This window comes from Triticum urartu, chromosome 4A (assembly GCF_056163025.1).
Source record: "Triticum urartu cultivar PI428250 chromosome 4A, HENAU_Tu73, whole genome shotgun sequence".
Lineage (NCBI taxonomy): Eukaryota > Viridiplantae > Streptophyta > Magnoliopsida > Poales > Poaceae > Triticum > Triticum urartu.
Window position 1 is genome coordinate 608182021 of NC_141876.1, and position 19334 is coordinate 608201354.

General features: G+C 42.5%; 1 protein-coding gene across 1 annotated transcript; it reads right to left on the minus strand.

The window, feature by feature from the left end:
* Positions 1–8661: 8661 nt before the first annotated feature.
* On the minus strand, positions 8662–19151 carry LOC147977273 (receptor like protein kinase S.2-like). Its single transcript, XM_087519231.1, has 21 exons — positions 19083–19151; positions 18913–18946; positions 18571–18712; positions 17813–18071; positions 17481–17709; positions 16020–16170; positions 15715–15921; positions 14786–14861; positions 14521–14672; positions 14157–14412; positions 13825–14071; positions 13127–13286; positions 12382–13053; positions 12068–12129; positions 11453–11507; positions 11252–11333; positions 10800–11131; positions 10555–10698; positions 10107–10255; positions 9408–9476; positions 8662–9038 (listed from the first exon to the last, which is right to left on the minus strand). Exons 3-21 carry the CDS (start codon positions 18700–18702, stop codon positions 8984–8986), a joined length of 3489 nt encoding a protein of 1162 aa, XP_087375357.1. The 5' UTR covers positions 18703–18712; positions 18913–18946; positions 19083–19151; the 3' UTR covers positions 8662–8983.
* Between the last annotated feature and the right edge of the window lie 183 nt (positions 19152–19334).

Consider the following 19334-nt stretch of genomic DNA (forward strand, 5'->3'; position numbering starts at 1 on the left):
GGTGATATTGGGTTCGTTAACACATATCTCATAGATGCAACTGAGGTTGAACATCGTCCCGAAGATACCGAGGCCAACTTGCTACGATCATTCAAGATAAATGAAAACAAAGATATAATACTCTTTCCTTACAACTTCAAGTGAGTGTTACTGTCTTGTGCATATTCGGTTTCCCTTATATATTAGTCCAGGTTATAGTAATGTAATTGATGAGTTATGCATGCGTGCGCAGGTACCACTATATTCTCCTAGAGATTAGGCTTGAGCAGGGAGTAGTAACTGTCTTGGACTCTAAACAAAAAGATCCCCAGGAGTATGCGGACATGACTGAAATCCTCAAGAAGTAAGTTAAATCGATCATTATCCACCATATCAGCAACTTTGTTCATTTCCTGATATCAAGTAATTGTTTTCTTTGTCCGGCAGGGTTTGGAGAAAATTCACAAGAAAAGCACCGGGACTGCCAAAGGAGCTGCAATTTAGACACCCGAAAGTAAGTACTATAGTAGCATGTTCCGCTCATCTCCTAGTGATTCAAGCGCTAGTTTCATCAATACCATTTGGCATTCTTGCTTATCAGTTTGATTGACCTCTATTTCTTGTAAAGTGGTTGTGGCAGGAACAAGGGAATGATTTCTGTGGATACTACGTCTATGAGTCCATCCGCCACACGACCTGTGAGCGGGGCGGGTACTCTGACGAACAATATGAAGTGCGTAAATAACAATATTCACAATTTTATTTTATTACCATCATTTGTGTTGAGTTTCATTCATTCATATATATGTATTGACCCCCTTCTTCAAATTAGATGTTTCGGATGCGGAATGAACTCCTAGCACCAGATCGCATGCGAGCAATTCAAGAGGAATTGGCGGCATTCTTTCTTGACCACGTGATCGCTGAAGACGGAGAATACTATGTGGACCATGCGTCCTTAATTTAGGAGATTATATTTGTAAGAGATAATTATTGTATATATGTAGCCGGTGGTGTCGGATAGATATACGAGAACTTGTTGTTCGACCAATCTCTCGGAGAAGGAGAGGTGGTCGATATCACTTCTCTCTGTATGCATATATGTTCATGACGATCTTCTGTTTCCTCCGTTTGCTTACTAGCTAGCTAGCGTGTCTAGTCCTCTCTATACGTATGTATAGTACGTAGCGTCGACCAAGCACGGACATAAGAGAGGACACTTCTCTCTATTAATTAGCTATCTAACACAATATATGAAATACCTAAATTAACCCCCCAAAACCCCCAACCCCCCCCCCTTTCAAAAAAACAAAAACCCCAGCCACAGAAATGCTGACGCGTGGATGCCTATTGGTCCCGGTTGGTGCCACCAACCGGGACCAAAGGCCCTCCTGCCTGGGCTCAGCGCGCAGGCCACGTGGAGGCCCATCTGTCCCGGTTCTGGTTAGAACCGGGACTAAAGGGTCAGGGCATTAGAAACGACCCTTTAGTCCCGGTTTAGGAACCGGGACAAAAGGCCCTTACGAACCGGGACAAAAGGCCCGTTTTCTACTAGTGTAGGCTATAGACTCATCTTGTTTTGATATGTGTGATGTTACTCATGAACTAGCCACAATGAAAAGTAACATACACATATCCCTAAACTATGTTACTACCTTGATAGTGGGTAGTAACATAAGTGTGGTAACATGCAAAGCTTCATTTATTATGTTATAGACTCATATTACATTGGGACATGTGATGTTACAGTAAGTAGCTAAGTTACTCAAACTACCTCTCTCCTCATTAACTCATTGCCACATAAGCAAATTTGTTGAGTTGGACTCGATGTTACTGCTGAAGTTACTCCCACTGTGGCTAGTCATACTAGTATTAACTAGCTATGTTACCACATGTCTATCTTTCTTCATTTATTGCTTGCCACATTATCTATTTTATCTAGATATATGTGATGTTACTACCTATGTCACTCCCACTGTGGGTAGTCTAAGACTCTGAATTTAGTACACATATAAATTAAATAAATAATAAAGTTACTATTCCCCACTTTAACTAATAAATAGAGTGTAATTAGGAACATATAGTGAAGGAACACTTGGTTGCTACTAAGTATTTTTCGGTAGTATGTCGCCTTTTTCATATCTCCAGTTGCCAAAATCAATTAGCAAAACCAATTTTCTAAAACATTTCCCAAGTATAAATTTGGTTTCTAAATTTCTAGCCCGTGCAGTTGCACAGGTTGATGACTAGTATATGAAGAATATGGGTTCGGTCCATTTTTTGGAGCCGTGTGCACATCCTCTCCAAATTACTAATTGATGGGTAGCCGTTGCAAAGGTCATTTCCATCTAGTCTATTGGTGCACCGGATGTGCTCCATTTATCAAAGTTTTAGTGAGATATTTTTGCCACGCTCGGGAGGGATGGGTGGGTTTGTTTGTGTTTCTTTGTAGGAGAAGAGGATGTGCGAGTTCCTGAATTTTTGTCGAAAAAGACTCCCTGCCCACTGAAATTGCTAAAAAAGACCCCTTTCGAATAAAATTGATAAAAAGGATCCTCTCGGCTGTGACGGCAGGCGCGCCAGACGACACATGGCACCTGCCGCCACGGTGCCAGGCAGCAGCGCCGGCCACCAGCCGGCGAGGCGGCAGCCTTCGAGTAACAGCAAGCGGCGAGGCGGAACGGAACGGAGGCCGATGGTGGGACCTGCCGCCAGTTGGGGAGACCGCAGCACTGTGCCCTGCCGCTTGGGGGCGTGGCGGCAGGCCTGTGCGTGCCTGCTGCTGCCGATCGCTGCGTTCGTGACTACTGCGCCGTTGCTTTTATGTACGGGGTTTTCGAGCAGATACGCTGCTGGATCCACGCCCAGGTGTGTGACACATAAAAAAGGTTGTTTGACCGTTCAGGTTCTGGAGCAATTAGACCGAAGCAATAGCCACTAGAGTGGTAAGCACGAATTTGGTTAATTGAGCGGCAACGTACCTATCCATCTAATTCGTGGATTTGCATTCCAAGCCATGCATGCATGCATCTTCCATGGCGTGTTGCGCGCACTACCCCTACCTAGCCATAACGAAAATCGGCAGCAGCAGACACGCACAGGCCTGCCGCCACGCCCCCGGGCGGCAGGGCACAGTGGTGCCGCCTCCCCCACTGGCGGCAGGTGCCACCACCAGCCTTTGTTCCGTTCCGCCTCGCTGCTCGCTGTAACTTGAAGGTTGTCGCCTTGCCGGCTGGCGGCAGGCGCTACGGCCTGGCATCGTGGCGGCAGGTGCCACGTGTCGCCTGGCGCGCCGGCCGCCACGACCGAGAGGTTCTTTTTTGTCAATTTCATTTGGAAGAGGTTTTTTTTAGAAATTTTGGTGGGCAGGGGGTCTCTTTTGACAAAAATTTAGTTGGCTGAGATGGAAGGTTGACTCCAAGTTGGTGGTCATCAGATTCGAGTATTCCTCCGCTGTACATCCAACAGTGGGCTTGTAGAACAATTGTGCCGCATTGTTCACCTATATTATTTGGATGAAGGGAGATTTTACTAACTCATCATAATGTTGTGTCGAGGCGTCAAATATAGAACTTACTTCCTCCTTCTCATAATATAAAATCCTGAGCATATATAGAACATAACTTACTAGTATGTCGAGCTTGGAGTCGAAGGTTTGTCGGACTGTTTCCATAAGCTTCTCCCTGTCGGCACCTATGGACACATCACAGACAGAGACGGTGACCTGGAGGTTCTTCTCCTCCCACCACCGGCGGCACTCCTCCAGCTCCGCCGCGTTCCGGGAGCAGGTACTACGTATATGCACGATTCTAGCTGGGACTTGATCAAATTGATTTAGTGGTAGCTAGCTTACGCTCAATGCACAGCACACGGTACGTATGCACTAGCTGCTCGTCGCCAAGCGCACGTCATCTCGTGCCTGTCGTCGCCTGTTACACGGCAAGTGCGTACCCACCGTCGCTGCACGAGAGGATCCTGGAGGTATGCGAGCTACTGTACACCCTGCACGTGCTACCTTCTCCTACCTCCATCAATCTCCGCTCTAATCCCCTTCTTCCTCACCCCTCTCGATCTATACAACGATGCTTCTATTCGAGATAAGCTCTACATGAAAAATATGCACATCAATATTACGGTTCCATTATTACGATCAGTTCGTAGTTCCGTCGACTGTAAATTCTTAATTCTGTCTTTGTGATCGTGATCATCCGTGGCCTCCGACGGTGCGTCGGCCGGTGGCAGCACCACCGGGGCGCTCAGAGGCGCGTCCGAGGGCACGACACAGGTGTGGGAGTCGGCGAGGGGCCTCCGCGGCGCTCCGGCGAGGCGGTCTACCGAGGAGCTCCGCGGCGCTAGCGTGCGGAGCGGGCAGGCCGACGCCTTCACCAGATTGAGCGACGACCTCGTGTCGGTCGACGGCAGCAAGGGCCATCTGCCCTCCTTGACGTAGATCCCCACCGCGACGGTCACAAGGTCCACCAAGCTCCACTCCGTCGACCTCCTGACGTACAACGGCCACAGGAGGCGTCGCTGCTCCAGACCGGAAGCTCCTGCCCCTCACGCCGGCGAGCCCGCCTACATCCTTCCGAGGCCACGCCCGAAGCTCCGCTCCCCCGCGCGCACTCGCCGTTGGCAATAAGCCACGGCGACCGCGTCGGGAGCGCGTGTGTGTGCGCGGGGACGCGTCGAGCCCGTGGCGTGCGTGCGTGTGAGTGTCTGGCCATGGTCCGACCACTGTCTGGGCATGGTCTGACTTTGGTATGGCCATTATCTGGGGCATGTCCAGATAGCGTGTGTGAGTGCGTAGCTCGCGGGCGTGCATGCGTGTGCGCATCCATCGGGTAGGAGTTAGACTAGGTCCAGGCAGTTTGTGGATCCGCAGAGCGCGTGCATGGAGATTGCTGCGGGCTCGCTGCGACCCGGCCGTGTACGTGCGCGGAGAGGGCGTGGCTAGAGCGGGCCGATCGGGCGTGCGGTTTGGTAGGAGCATGGGGATCGTGCCCCAGTGCCGGGCCAGGTATAAAACGCCTGCCATGATCGTTGTAACAGCCTGGCAGGGTGAACCGAGTTCGTGCTCAGGGAAAAGAAATACACGCCGTTCGTGCGGCGGGCGGAGTACGTGCTCCGGGAAACACCTGTGTCCTGCGTCCTTCTTCTTCCTTCACCTTCCTCTTCGTTGTGCCAGAGGGAGAGCAGAGAGTGAGGGGAGGACTCCGGCGAGCTCGACCAAGGAGCTGCGCCAACACTCCATGCCTCGCCCTACCGCGCCTTGGCCGCGCGCGGTCGCTCCCTCCGCTCCCTGCCTCGCCCTGCCGCGCCTTGGTCGCGCACGGCCGAGCTCCGTGCGCGCCCGCTTCCTACCGCGCACGGCCGAGCCCCCCGCGCGCCCGCGCTCGCCGCTCCCTGCCTCGCCCTGCCGTGCCTTGGCCGCTTCTTGCTTGCTGCTGTTGCCGCTGCCGCGGTTGCTTCCTCCTGCTGCTGCTATTGCCGGGGTGACGGCGGACGCGAAGCCGAAGCCGCCCTCCAGCTTGGCCGTCATGACGCTGCTTGTGGCCCTGGTGGCCGCGCCGCCCGCGGCCTGGTAGAAGGTGTCGATGAGCGTGTCTGCGCCGGAGGGGAGGACCTTGAGCTTCTTGACGTCTCTGTAGTCAAACAATGAGTGGAGGCGGAGCGTGTTCGACGCTGGCCACGACGAACCAGTCCTACGGCGGCGTGGCGAACTAGTCCCATGTGTGTTGTGTGTAGATGTTTAACTATGAGGTAATATTATGGATAGTCACAAAATTTATGCTTGATGTTCAGTTTGATGCTAAAACTTTAAAAATATGAATTTATGGTCATTCAACTTATGTTCTTGTGCAAATACGGCGATTCCTCTCATATCCAGCCATATAGCCTGCTTTTTTTTTGCGAGCCAGCCCGGCGAAGGCCCACCTGTCAATGTCCCGGAGTGCACAAGGCATTGGCTGACCCTAGCATGCTGGATTTTTAGAAACCCTTTGCAATTTATTTAATTACACGCAGAAGGCCTCAAGTATAATGAAAAAAAGATGTGCCAGATGAGGTTTGCCAGGACCTATTAGTAAAACACTCAGACATGCATCCATCTCACCAGCCCCGGTTGACGATGAACATGCACAACTAAACATTATTTAATTACACAGAATAGGCTGTCAAGTTTGTGTTGGTCAATTACGTAGAAAGGCTTATATGTCTAGTGGGTAATTTAAGGGTGAGGCCACTAATCAGTAGGATATGAACAACATGTTAGGCTAATCCACATAGGGCCCATCTATCAGTGTGTCAACCAGGAGTTCGTAATCTGAGCGCATGGATAATTTTGCAGAAAAAGGGGAGCTACAAAATTGATCTATATACCTCAAATGCGAAAGCGCAGGAGTTAACCACGACACCAAGTACCTGTTAGGGCATCTACAACGGGGGCGCTAAGGATGAGCGCCAAGATTAAATTCCAGGTAGTTACATGCTATTCCCATCTGAATCCAGGATAAGCGCTGCTATACACCTGATCTTTGCACGATGTGCAAATCCAATCATCCATGTGTATAGCAAAGTGGAGCACACTCATTAGATTGATCATCGTTTGAACATCGGCCATATAGTATCGGGCGTCCAGTAGTTCGGATCCAGGATTCTGGCTGGCGTCGATGCAAAAATAGTCCCCGGGCGCCCTGACTTTCTCTCACAGGCTACCTAATATTTTCTTTTTCTTCAACTCCATCTAGCGCCTCGTTGGATGTAGAGACTCTAACATGAACGCTACCCTAAACTTTGTATTTTAGCCACGACAATTACTTGTATTTATGTTTTTTTTCCTAGGCTGAATATTTGATAACTTATTTAATTTTCTTGATAAACTAAATAATTAGACATTAAAAATATTTGAATTCAAAATTTGTTTTGACATTTTAGGCCAAAAAAGTGGAATTTCCGAGGTATTATGAAACTCGGAATTTTTTTCCGGCCGCTAAGTTTTGTACGTTGTGGGTTAAGCATTATATATTTTGATGCGGTTTTTTTCATTAGAATTTCTTTGGCGTAAAAAGCTCAGATTTTTTCAGAACCCGGGAAAAAAATAGTGTAACAAAACTGTAGCCAATATATATGTGCACGAACATATAGTTGGTGGATACGATAAAAAAAACATATAATTGGTGGAGTCATTGGCTAGCACGCTTATTGTATACGAGGTTGAGGGTTTGAATCACCCCAACCCCTTTTTTTATTGTCCCACCATTAGTCCTGACAAGTGGGACCCACACATATTATAAGGGGCTTCTGTTTAATTAAATATAAAATGAGGGATGCTTCTGCAAAAGAATAAACGAGCGCATGGCACCGAGCGGTTCCAGTCAGTGCGGGATATTTCTAAATACGAGCGAAGTGACCGTATTTGCACGAGAACGCAAGTTAGATGACCACAAATCCGTATTTTTAAAGTTTTAACACCAAACTGAATATTGAGCGCAAGTTCTGTGACTCCTAATTATATCTCTGTATATAATCAGACACCATGTAGTTGCGTGTGCCAAGCCAATGTGAGACACCAAACACCGTGCCAAAACCGATCCCCTAATGTAGGCAGCCTCGATGCAGACAACCAAACTAAGTGCAGATGTTGGATTTTTGTCTGTTTACGCTCAGCCAGTCTGAAGCGGGACAAGTATGCAATGCATGCATTTTTGGAGATGACAACCAAATGCATCCTTAGTGTCGTCGTGGTCTCCTCTGTCTGCCAGCCGCGCTGCCCCTCTCAAGCGAATTCGGTCAACCTCGTCCGGGTGCTCCCTCCACCAAGCAGGTATCCACCTCTGCATGTCCACGATCCCGCGTTGCGGTATCCTTGAGCCGCCGGTGTTCATGGCTGGCCTGGTGGAGGTCGCCGGTGAGGGCACCGGCGCGGCCCGATGTCGTCGCCGCCAACAAGGGAGTTTCACATGAGTCGCCGGCGGGCCACAAGGAGTTCTTTGTGCAAAGAATGTTTACTCGGCCATCTACATGACGAGTAAATTTACTTCTCGAATAGGTGGAGGAGTACATTTTTTTACTTCTCTAATCGGTCTAGGAGATTGGTTAGATGTCGGTTAAAGCAGTAAAACTGAAATGTTACCCCTCTATAAACTCTTAGAGGATCGGCTAGAGTTGGTAAAAAAAACGTGTTTGGTGTAGGGTTATTTTTTTAATGAGCGCCTAACTGTGAAGTCATTTTTCAGTGCGCATGAATGAGAACAAAGTATGCAAGAGAAAAAAAACAGTGTTAATGTGTGAGACCTGTCTAGACCCCAGGTGATAGGCACGTATAACAACCCGGAACCGGTGGCTGGGCCGGGGTGTTACAGCTTGACACTCGGTAAAGTTGGGACACTTGGCCACGTTGGGACGATGGATACACGACACTAGGATTTACCGAGTGTTCCTTACAAACCCATTTCGTATGTTTGCCATATGCTAACTTTTTCCTTTTGCTGAGTGTCAGGTTTTTCCGAGTGTTTTCGAGGCACATGTAAATATAATTCTTTGCCAAGCGTCCATGGAAAAATACTCGGTAAAGACATATTCGCTGACCGTTTTATCCGAGTGTGCTACTCGACAAACAGGTTGCCGACTGATTTTTGCCCTTTACCGCCTGTATGTGACACTCGATAAAGAAGGCGATTCCGGTAGTGGCAAGGGTGTTTATTTCAGTAGCATTTTACAAAAAAAAAAAGATCTGATGTGGCATTTCAAGCATCCTGTCTGAGTTAGTACAAATAGTTTTGGAAAGTTCAATAGACAGGGTGAGCTGCTAACATCAGACGGACATCATTTTGCTCTCTCTTTCTGGTCTGCCCAATTTAGGTATTATCCTTTCAAACTAGCTATATTTAAGTTACTCATATTCCTTTCTAAAAATTTCAGATGGCTATTGATGAACATCTAATGCTCACTAAATTTGTTCTACCTTCAATATTTTCTTGTTCTGTCTGCTATACCAACATTATCTTCAAGGCGGAGAAAGTTCCATCGTTCCTATTCCTTGATGACACCCAGCTACGATCCTGCACAAATCAATCAGTGTATTGTCCAGGTATTATTAACTAGTTTAAACAAGTTGCTGTAAGACAGTAGGATGACAAATACATGAAGGAGCATCTAACAGTTTATTATAGGATGAGCAAAATTTTAAGATCATCAAACATCATTAATTTGAAATATGTACCACATACATCATATTTGGAAGTAATGCTGCATGTTTTGCTACGTGTTAAGTTCTATAGACTGAACTTCCAAATGTCACACACTTCAGTTTGTTTCTCTTTTCAACTTCTCATTGAATACTTTCAACAACATATATAATGCACAGCACATCAGCCATTAATTCCTAATTAGTGAACCAGTTAAAGGACAGGAAATTCACTGGCTATTACCTTCTTGTGCCCGTTATACATCCCAAAGCATAAACTGCACCGAGGTTGAAACCAATTATGTTCTCAAGCCTGTAATGTTAGGAAGGCCAGGCACTGTTAATTAGTAAGAAACTCAAAAGTACTAGAACTAGATGGTCTTACATGTGGAAAATAGAGCTATATGTGTATGTGGCTGGACGGTATTTCAAATAGGTACAAAATGCTAATAAGGGTGGAAGTGTATGCCTTACTATGGTAGTTTTGGCTATGTAGAAATGATGTTGTTTTTAATGACAAAAATGCTTCTCCTTTGCAGGTTGTTTCCTGTTGTATGCACTCGCTTCATACGTGGTCTACACTACAACGAGTGAAGTACCAACCGTTGTTCAAAGCGGTGTGCATGCAATAGGAGCAGGTGGCTACGAAGGTTTTTACCCAACATGGGTGACATCGTAATCTCCGGATCGCTCCACCATCTCTTTCGACATAGGCATAGTGTCGGTCTATGAACTACACTGTTGCCGAATTGTCGGTCTTTTACCTTTCCGTTTGTCAGACTGTTGGTGTTTGAATGTGTGCATCCTAATTATGTAGAGGCCGGATGATGCTCTTAATGCTTTGTATCCACTTGATGCCACATTTTGAGATAATAAAAACGCCATTTATCAAAAAATATGTGTATATGGCTGTAAAAGGCAAAAGAACTAAAGCAGCACATACTTGTAGGTAGTGGAGTTCCATATGCGTACTGTCCCGTCAAGTGAGCCCGTAATTAACATTGGAAACTCCGGGTGTGAATTGACGGCACTGATAGTGTCCGCATGCCCTTCTAGCATGTCAACACACCCTGTCATCCGGAGTTTCCAGATCTGATTCAACGGCAATAAGAAAAAAAGAGGAAAAATGTTTAACATTCATATGTCGTATATGGCAACTTAATTTATAGCTATAGGTAGCTAGCTAGGATTTATTGAGTACTCCCTCGGTCCGAAAAGACTTGTCCCTCAAATGAATGTAGTATGTAACATCAAGTTAATACTATATAGTACATTTATTCGAGAGACAAGTTTTTTCGGACGGAAGGAATACATTCTTCAGTTAAGAGTGTATGTACGTATGTTTCCCACCAAAAGAAGAGTGTGCGTATGTGGCTGGAAAAAGACAACACCTGTGCACTCCTGCCCTTACTGCCCACGATCAGATGCTGTCGATTATAGCGTGTGAAGTAATCAATAGAAAGCAGGCTTTCCACACGCCCATCCAGTTTCAATGTAATGATGTTACAGAGGTCATGGGAACAAATACTCCAGATCTGTCAATTATTAATGCCGATTGTAAGTGCTTATAAAAAATAAAATTACCTAAAGATTTAACGGAAAAACAATATGAATAAGAACAAGAATTATAGCGAACCTTGACTGTGCCGTCTGAGGAAGCACTGGCGAAACTGTCCTTGTTCTCTGGGTTGAAGGTTACTTCCGTCACGCTGTCGGTGTGCCCCTGAAATGTCCGGGTGCATTCCCACTCCTTTTTCCAATTCCAAAGCTTAATCAGGTGATCATCGTCGTCAGAAGACGATAGAAAAAAGGGATCCGTTGGATGCACCGACAATATTGTGATGCAACTGTTATGAGCATCAAAGCTCTTGACATGTTGGTTTTGGTTGTAATTGTACACATGGATGTCCCCATTGCGATCACCGGCGATGAGCCATCTCTCTCGTGCGATAAATTTAGCTGTATGAACTGTATGTGGCAGACCAGAATAAATATACGAGAAATTTAATATGCTCCTGATTATATGATTTATCATATTGTTGTGAAGTGTGAGCAATAAAACGTCCACCCAAAATTAAGCATACTTGCCTGGTTCATATGCCACTAACTGAGAGTAGTTCAACATTTCCATCTGCATGAGTCCCCCCTTATAAACCAAAAGCGAGTCCGGCTGTGGATGGACAGGTGAACATATACATACATACGTACGTACATACATACATATGGGTAACTTGAGTCAGTTTGAGTCTACTCATGCATGCTAGTATTGTACATGAAATTGAGACCCACCATTGTCTTGTAGTTCCAGAGACGAAGACTCCCCATGTGGTTAGTCGTCATAATCCTTCATACGTATAAAGGAACAACGAATTAACATATACTCCCTCTGTTCCTAAATATAAGCCTTTCTAGAGATTTTAATATTGACTACATGCGAATGTATATAGACATATTTCAGAGCGTAGATTCACTCATTTTGCTTCGTATGTAGTCCATATTGGAATCTCTAAAAGGCCATATATTTAGGAACGGAGAGGGTATATACTATATGCTTTAAAATACTTCTACTTTAATGACCTTGTTATACTTGTTTATCTTTTGGATAAAATACATTGATCATTGTGACATACTTCACATTAAATAGCACCAAAAGATCTTTTTTTATGATATACCATTTATTCCATTTGACCAATATAAAAGGGCATATTGCAAAAATGTTATATGACAGTGAAATTTTCATTCAATTCACTATCTTATAATTAGTAATGGAGATATTTAAATTGATAAGAGGGTATAATGCATACATACAAAGGTATCTAAGATGTGGTAACAGGAGCACATTACTATTTTGTTACATACAACCATTTTACGTATTAACTAGCTAGAATACACGCATGCGCTCACCATGGCTCCGTTGGATGCACATCTATGAATGAAACTTGCTGAGCATCAGGCGTTGCTGTAACCTGGAAGATTCAAGGTCAACACAAGCAAGATTGGTAGATAAGATAAAAGGGACTGATCAATAAAAAAAATCAAAGATAAGGCAGAAGGCGATCGATTGAGGTGGATGCTGTCTGACAGATCACCCAAAGCCAGGGGAATAAAACTGAAATAAAGCCATGTATGCGGAAAAAAAAGCAACTAATAGGAAAAGTCTTTGACGAGTAAAGTTTATTTAAGCTTTCATCTCATTTAACCCGCAGACTTCAAATTACCTTAGAAGATCTCGCATGATCAGCTTGTCTTTTTTGTTTTTTTTTCGGTGGAGCAAAATCATCAATTTGGAAAATATAAACTTTCAACTTCACCTCCTGCACCTCATCGCGGGCCACTTTCTCTTTGGCTTTAAAGAAGTTGCTGTACTGGACCAAGATGGAATCCTTCTTAACATCTGGGAGGTCATATGGGCTTACAGCGATGCTATATAGTGTAAAGAAGTCGTTGATGTCCAGCGGCATGTTCTGAGTGTGGGGCATCATTGTGACAGTGAGGATGTAGGCACACCTAGGTGGCACAATGCCGCAGAGTGGCTTCTTTGTCAAGTACTTCTTGGGATTCTTGGCCACAAGCATGAATGCAATGCGGTCATTCCCCTTATTTTTTAGCTCCAGTGTGCAAGAGAACATGCTTTTCTTGTATGGTTCCCACCGCCACATCATTGGGCCGAAGCAGAGGTTCCGGGGGTAGACATCAAGCCACTCACTGCGAATGAAGGTTTCTGTTTCGTTCAGCATATTTACGATATTCGTGATGGCAGGCCTGCTGTGTCTGTCACGCTCCACACACTTCAATCCTATCTCCAAGCATTTCACAACTTGTTTGCAATACCCTTCAACTAACGTGACATGCACTGTTTTCTGTAGCCTCTGTCTCCATTCTTCCTGTGCCTATGAAATTAAATAGATCGAAGGAGTACAGACCACGCAAATCATGCCAGTATATAAGAATTGACTTACTTACCTGCTCAATAAACTCCTCGGAAGAAATCTCAAGAAGGTTTGTATCAAGAAATCCCAATCTCGTCCCAGTCATCAGCTCTATTACTATAACACCCAAGCTGTATATGTCAAATGCTTTCGAGATTACTTGTCTTTGAATAAATTCCGGAGGCATGTGTCGACTGCATAGCAAGATACTACAGTCACGGTCAGTTTAAAGGAAATGTATTGGCCACTATAATTAAAAAAACGCATAGCTTAGGCTAGGGGCATTCATATATTAGCTCACGGTGTTCTCCGTGGAAGCGACAGGTTCAAGATTTTCGGGATGGGTTTGAAGTTGTAACAATAAGTTCAAAAAAAGAAAATTGAAAATAATAATCCTGTGGTAGTAGCGGCCTCAAGAGTTTTGGGATGACTGTTCGAAGTTGCAAACATACTATTCAACAATACAAACCAAATAATTAAGTAAATGTAAGAAAAAATAAAATTTGAGAAAAAATAACATGACATAAGAATACGACACATTTAATTCTCAAGTAAAAGTAATAAAAACTGAGATGAAAGAGGAAACAACATTTCATCGATTTAAGGAAATTTTGTAAGACCAACTGTACTGGACCACAAGACAATTTTGCGTGCTTGCAAAGACTCTCTACCAGCTAGCCTTCTTACAATTTTTGACAAAAATGGTCAAGATGACAAATAGAACCACTTAACTGATCATCTGGTGTCAAGTCACTTGGGTGTATATCATCGGTGCTCCTGCCTTTTTCTTCACCAAGGATTGTTTGGATACCAAATTTACTTATTTTCGGCATCATGTTCTCATCTAGCAATATATTGCTAAGTTTTAGATTCATGTGGATTCCAGGATTATTCAATCCCTCATGGAGGCATTTTAAACCCGCGCATATGCCCTTAATTATTCCGTAGCGTGTGTGCCAATCTAGTCCAGAACTTATTTCTGTAAAAATAAAAAAGATTGCATCCAAAAGTATTATTTTATTTCTCAAAAAATGACAGACAAATAGTGTATCATGTTGCGGTACCTGAAATGTATCGATCAAGGGATCCATTAGGCAAATATTCGAAACACATAAGCGTACGTATCCGTGGAGCATATACATATCTTCCCTCGCATGGTACAACAATTTCCTTTTTCTCCCAACAGTAGCCAACTAATTGTACAATATTTTGATGATGGACCTTCACGAGGGTAACGAGCTCCTGCATGTTAGTCTCCTCAAATCCTCGTCTGACACCGAACGTCCTCACAATAATGACTTGCCCATCCTCACAAACTCCCTATTATTTAAGTTGACATGCCATTGTTATTAGGATAATTGATTCTTAATTTCAGCAGAGGCCTGACAATATGTGGATAGTCTCTGAAAATTTAAATGCTGGCCATACCTTGAAAACATGTCCATACCGGCGATGCCGATTTAGTAATCGTTCTCGGGAGAAATCATCTGTGATTTTTTTTAGTACGCAGAACGGCATAGCCCTTGGCTCCATATGCAAAAAGTTCCCTGTGTGGGTAGACATGCTATCTTGACCGTTCCCTTGTAATTTTAATAATTAAAATTATAGAATGTATATACACGTGTCAAATTATTGGAACCAATTGAGTATTTTAGGTAGTTAATAAAACATAAGATAACTAGTATGCACTTAGCTGAGGAAGGACCACAGTCAATGGTGATGCTGCTATTCTCACAAGGAAGGGTGGGCTCTCCGTTCTCTTGATAGAACTGTAGTATCCAGAAAACCATTTAATGATAAAATCGCAACATGAACGCGCACACACGCACACGCACACGCACACACACACGCACGCGCACATCCCATCATGTTTCTGAAAAATTTGCAAGTGAGCGCGTAATTTTGGCATATTTTCAAAATACCTTCATGTTTATACATGAAAAGGGAATCTGTGTGAGAAAAATGCACATCCCATCACAAAACTACTATGTATATTACCTACGTTGGTCTTATATATTCTCATACTCCCACTATATTGCTAGTTAAGCTAGATGTGGGCGTAACTACAGCCGGTAGTAGCAATTAGCAAACATAGGAAAACTTTACCGCACTACAATCGAAAATAGAATAAAAAGGAATTTGGCGTAATAGATCACACATGATTCTTGTGACTAATAGATAAAGAAAAGGTTCTCAAAATAAACATGTGGTCTACAATAGAGTATATATCCTATATGGATGTGTTCTGAGGTGGCATAAGGTCCCTTCCCTAGTAACAATAGAATATCTCAGCCATATACCCTGAATTATGGAAGCTACAATTTTTGAAAATAAAGTCATAATGACATATAAAATAAACGATATTAAGTAACAACATAATAATAGATATCCCTAATTGACCTAAGGTTAAGAATTAACGTGATATAAACCTAATATAGTTGGATTTATGTTATAAGCAGTTTTCAGAAATATCAATTCGGGCTAGATGATCCACAAATAATTAACTAATCATTTGTCAAAGTTAAATCTTGAAAAATGCATGTGCCTTTTATCTTTTGACTGAGTGGGTATAAGGTAATTTCTTATAAAAGGAAATGCCATATATGTGATGAGTGGTCTCACCTGCTCATTGTGCATCGCTCGTTCACCTATTATTGTTTCGGTCTCGTTCAAACTTGAAACAATATCATGTATAGTAGGCCTTTCATGTCGGTTTGACTTCAAGCAATCTAATGCTATCTCAATACACCGTTTCACCTGGTGGGAGTATACTTCGAATAATGTGTGACTCACTGTTTTATGTATCCTTTTCTTCCAGCTTTCGTGTACCTCCAACATTGGAACTAAAGTTAGAATGAAAGCACAAAAAGGTTAACATGACAGAGTATCAATGTTAGAATTGACATATAGAAAGTACTTATTCTTACCAGCTTAACGGATTTCTGTGTCATCATCTCAACAATAGAATTATAGCCTCCATGTCCGGTCATTATCTTCACAATGATAACACCCAAACTAAATATGTCAAACTCTCTTGATATTATCTGATGGTTTATGTATTCCGGTGGCCAATATCCACTGCATATCATATGTATGATACAAAATATTTATTACTGAACTAAAAACATATATATATATATATATATATATATATATATATGAATCAATTATATTAGTTTGGAAAAAGATTTGATACTCCTAGAAGTAGGTACTCCCGCTCCTCATATACCTCATAGATGAATCAACTGTACCTCTTTATCATTTTCAATATAATTCATTAGTAACTATTACATGCCCTAAAGTGCGATCTGTGGGAAAATTATTTGATTATGTACATTTTATATAATTATATTATATTTAGGTAAAAAGGGCCTTTTAGACAAATTTAAGGCTTTGGTTTTTTCCTACTCATCTGAGGTAGATTAAGAAGGTATATTGAGAATGATAAATTGGTACTCCCTCCATCCCAAAATAAGTGTCTTAACCTTAGTACAACTTTCTACTCAAGTTAGTACAAAGTTGAGGCATTTATTTTGGGACGGATGTAATAGATTGGTTTAAGGGGTATATTGAATGTGAAAGTGCATACTCACAAGAGGCAAAACAGGGTTTCACTTCTGAATACTTATATATTTTTAAAGGATTCCTAATAAAAAAAGCAAATCAAACTGAAGATAATATAAAGATCGATGGATGTTAGGTGGGTCAAAACGTTGTTTTGGTTAATATTTACGTTAATTTGTGCCTCCTACATAATGTTAACATTATTTTATTCTAGGAAAGCAATTCTCAGGCCCCAATATAGTCTGGTTTTGACTATCCACCTGTTTTCCAAAAATCATTTAGTTTTGACCCTCTACTTTTAATACCGTACAATCTGAATCCTTAGCTGTTTTAGCTGATTTGGTAGGGTGCGGCCGGTCAGGACAAAATAGGGCAGAGGAAGACCAAAGATGTGACACAAGGGCTGACTGTTGAGCCTTAACTTCTCTAAATTACTATTTTCTTAGGACCACTTAAGTTAAAATATGGATCAAATTTTTAAACAGCCCAAGGTGTGAAATTGGACGATGTGAAAAAATGGATAATCATGTTGAAAGTACCGTTAGAGTTATATATACTTTTCTTGTCCTAGTTGTGTAATATTCCCTTACATCAGGAATTTTCTGCACTTTTATCACACTCGTACATGCATCAGCCGATGGCCTGAAAACAATACAACATGCATATTTTCTCACAAGTACAACTTGTATATAGATGTTTCATGCCAAACTTTTATCTTAATTAATTTTTGTACACCTTTTCAGAATAAAAAAGAATCAACATACACAACGCTCATGTCAAAGTTCTACAACGACCTTGACCCAACTGTTGGATAGAATGCTTACCATGTGCCTACAGAATTCACTGCCTTTGTTGTATTATCTTTACCAAAGAGCTCTGATAAACCAAAGTCTGCAATTTTCGGTACCATATTCTTATTTAGCAGTATATTATCAGGCTTTAAGTCAAAATGCATTATCGGTGACTCCAGTCCCTCACGAAGATATTTTAAACCCTCGCAGATCCCTTTGATTATTCCATAACGTGTGGGCCAGTTAAATCCCGTGTATTCATCTGCAACAAAGCAGTGAAAAAGAGTTTGCTCAAAACTGTAATACACACAATATTCACAGCGGTAATTAAAATATGTGTTCAGCAGGGGCATCAACTTAATTACCAGAAATATGCTTGTCCAAGCTACCATTATGTACATACTCGAAACAGAGCGCCATATGCAGCCGTGTAGCAGTAACTTGTTTTCCATCAAACTCAGCAAGTTCCTCCTCTGATTCCTTGCAGAAGCCCACTAACTCAACGATATTTTGATGCTTGAGTCCCCTAAGATTGTTGAATTCTTTGTGAAATTCCTTATCATCTAATCCTGACATGTTATGTAGTACTTTCACAGCAATCTCTCCCCGAGTGTCATGCACTCCCTGTCCGACATTTGTTGTTAATACTTAACATCCTTGTGCTGGCAGCAATACATGGTATTGCATAAACATAGAAATACAAAAAAGCGTAATTTTTCTTGAGTAAATTACTCAAAACCGCAACTTCAAATTACCTCATAATGCTTTGCCACACTATCTAGTTGTTTTTCCTTCCGAAAACTGTAACTTATCTAATCTCTAACAGATTATGCATACTGAACACATCCGGTGATTTCGTAGCACATCGGACATAACATGCCTACTTGTTTATGCCCATGAGGATGCTCTTTTCTATACCGAAAAACTATAGAGGAGGTCCCACTATTTAAAAAAAATAAATACATAATTACAAGAGATGGATGTACAACAGCGGTTTACAATTAACGGTACAATAGAATCTAGCCACAAGTTTAGGGAAGCAGCAAGGTCCCCTTTGCTTCTGAAAGAAAGAAGGTAAATCACCTTTTGATAAGCCAAGAGAAGAAACATGGTTTATTCATACCTTGTAAACTGTTCCGAATCCACCACTCCCAAGTATTTGTTTCTTATCGAAATGATTTGTAATCTTCTTTATAAATTCGTATGGTAGCTTACATGGCTCATCATCACTTGTGTGTTGTGGTTTGTCCTCCATGCTACTTCTTCTGGTACAAAAGAAGTTATCCTTTTTTCATAAGAACACTTATGTACAGATATGTATGGATATTTCTCTTACACAGAAACACTAAGCCTTGCAAACTAAGTTACGACGGAGCAACTTGTACCTTTTTTGTTCTCTACCACTCAACATTTTACTAACATATATGGGCACCGAAAAACAATTACCATATATAAAGAGAAATACCTTTAACTTTCTGAAGAAACCATATGCGATAAACCTAATATAGAACAAAGGTGCTAATAATAAATGAGTATTTGTGCTAATTAAACACAGGTGCAATGAACATTTTAAGATCTACATTCTGAAACTTATCACGCCTGAAAATAAAGCAGTTGTATCATAGAGGCACTTACCAGGAAGAGGTCGGAATAGTAGGAGGTATGCAGATCGATGAAGCGGACTGGGTAGGAAGGGAATGAGCAGCTTGGGCAACCCTTTAACGGGGGAAAGAAGAACAGAATCAAGATCTGATATTTGAGATATTGCAAGTTGCAAGACTGTCATTTCTTTCTTTAATCGTGTCGCCAGATCACTTGCACATTGTTCCATGTACATCATCATGCGTGAATGTGTTCATGTCGGCCATGCCACATGGCTGGCTAACA

Excerpts from the sequence above, each read along its gene's own strand:
- LOC147977273 (XM_087519231.1), bottom strand. The coding sequence starts at position 18,702 with ATGGAGGACAAACCACAACACACAAGTGATGATGAGCCATGTAAGCTA. Across the intron at positions 17,710-17,812 it reads CTTGGACAAGCATATTTCTG|ATGAATACACGGGATTTAAC; the intron begins GTAATTAAGTTG and ends GCTTTGTTGCAG. Across the intron at positions 13,054-13,126 it reads CCGAGGAGTTTATTGAGCAG|GCACAGGAAGAATGGAGACA; the intron begins GTAAGTAAGTCA and ends TTAATTTCATAG.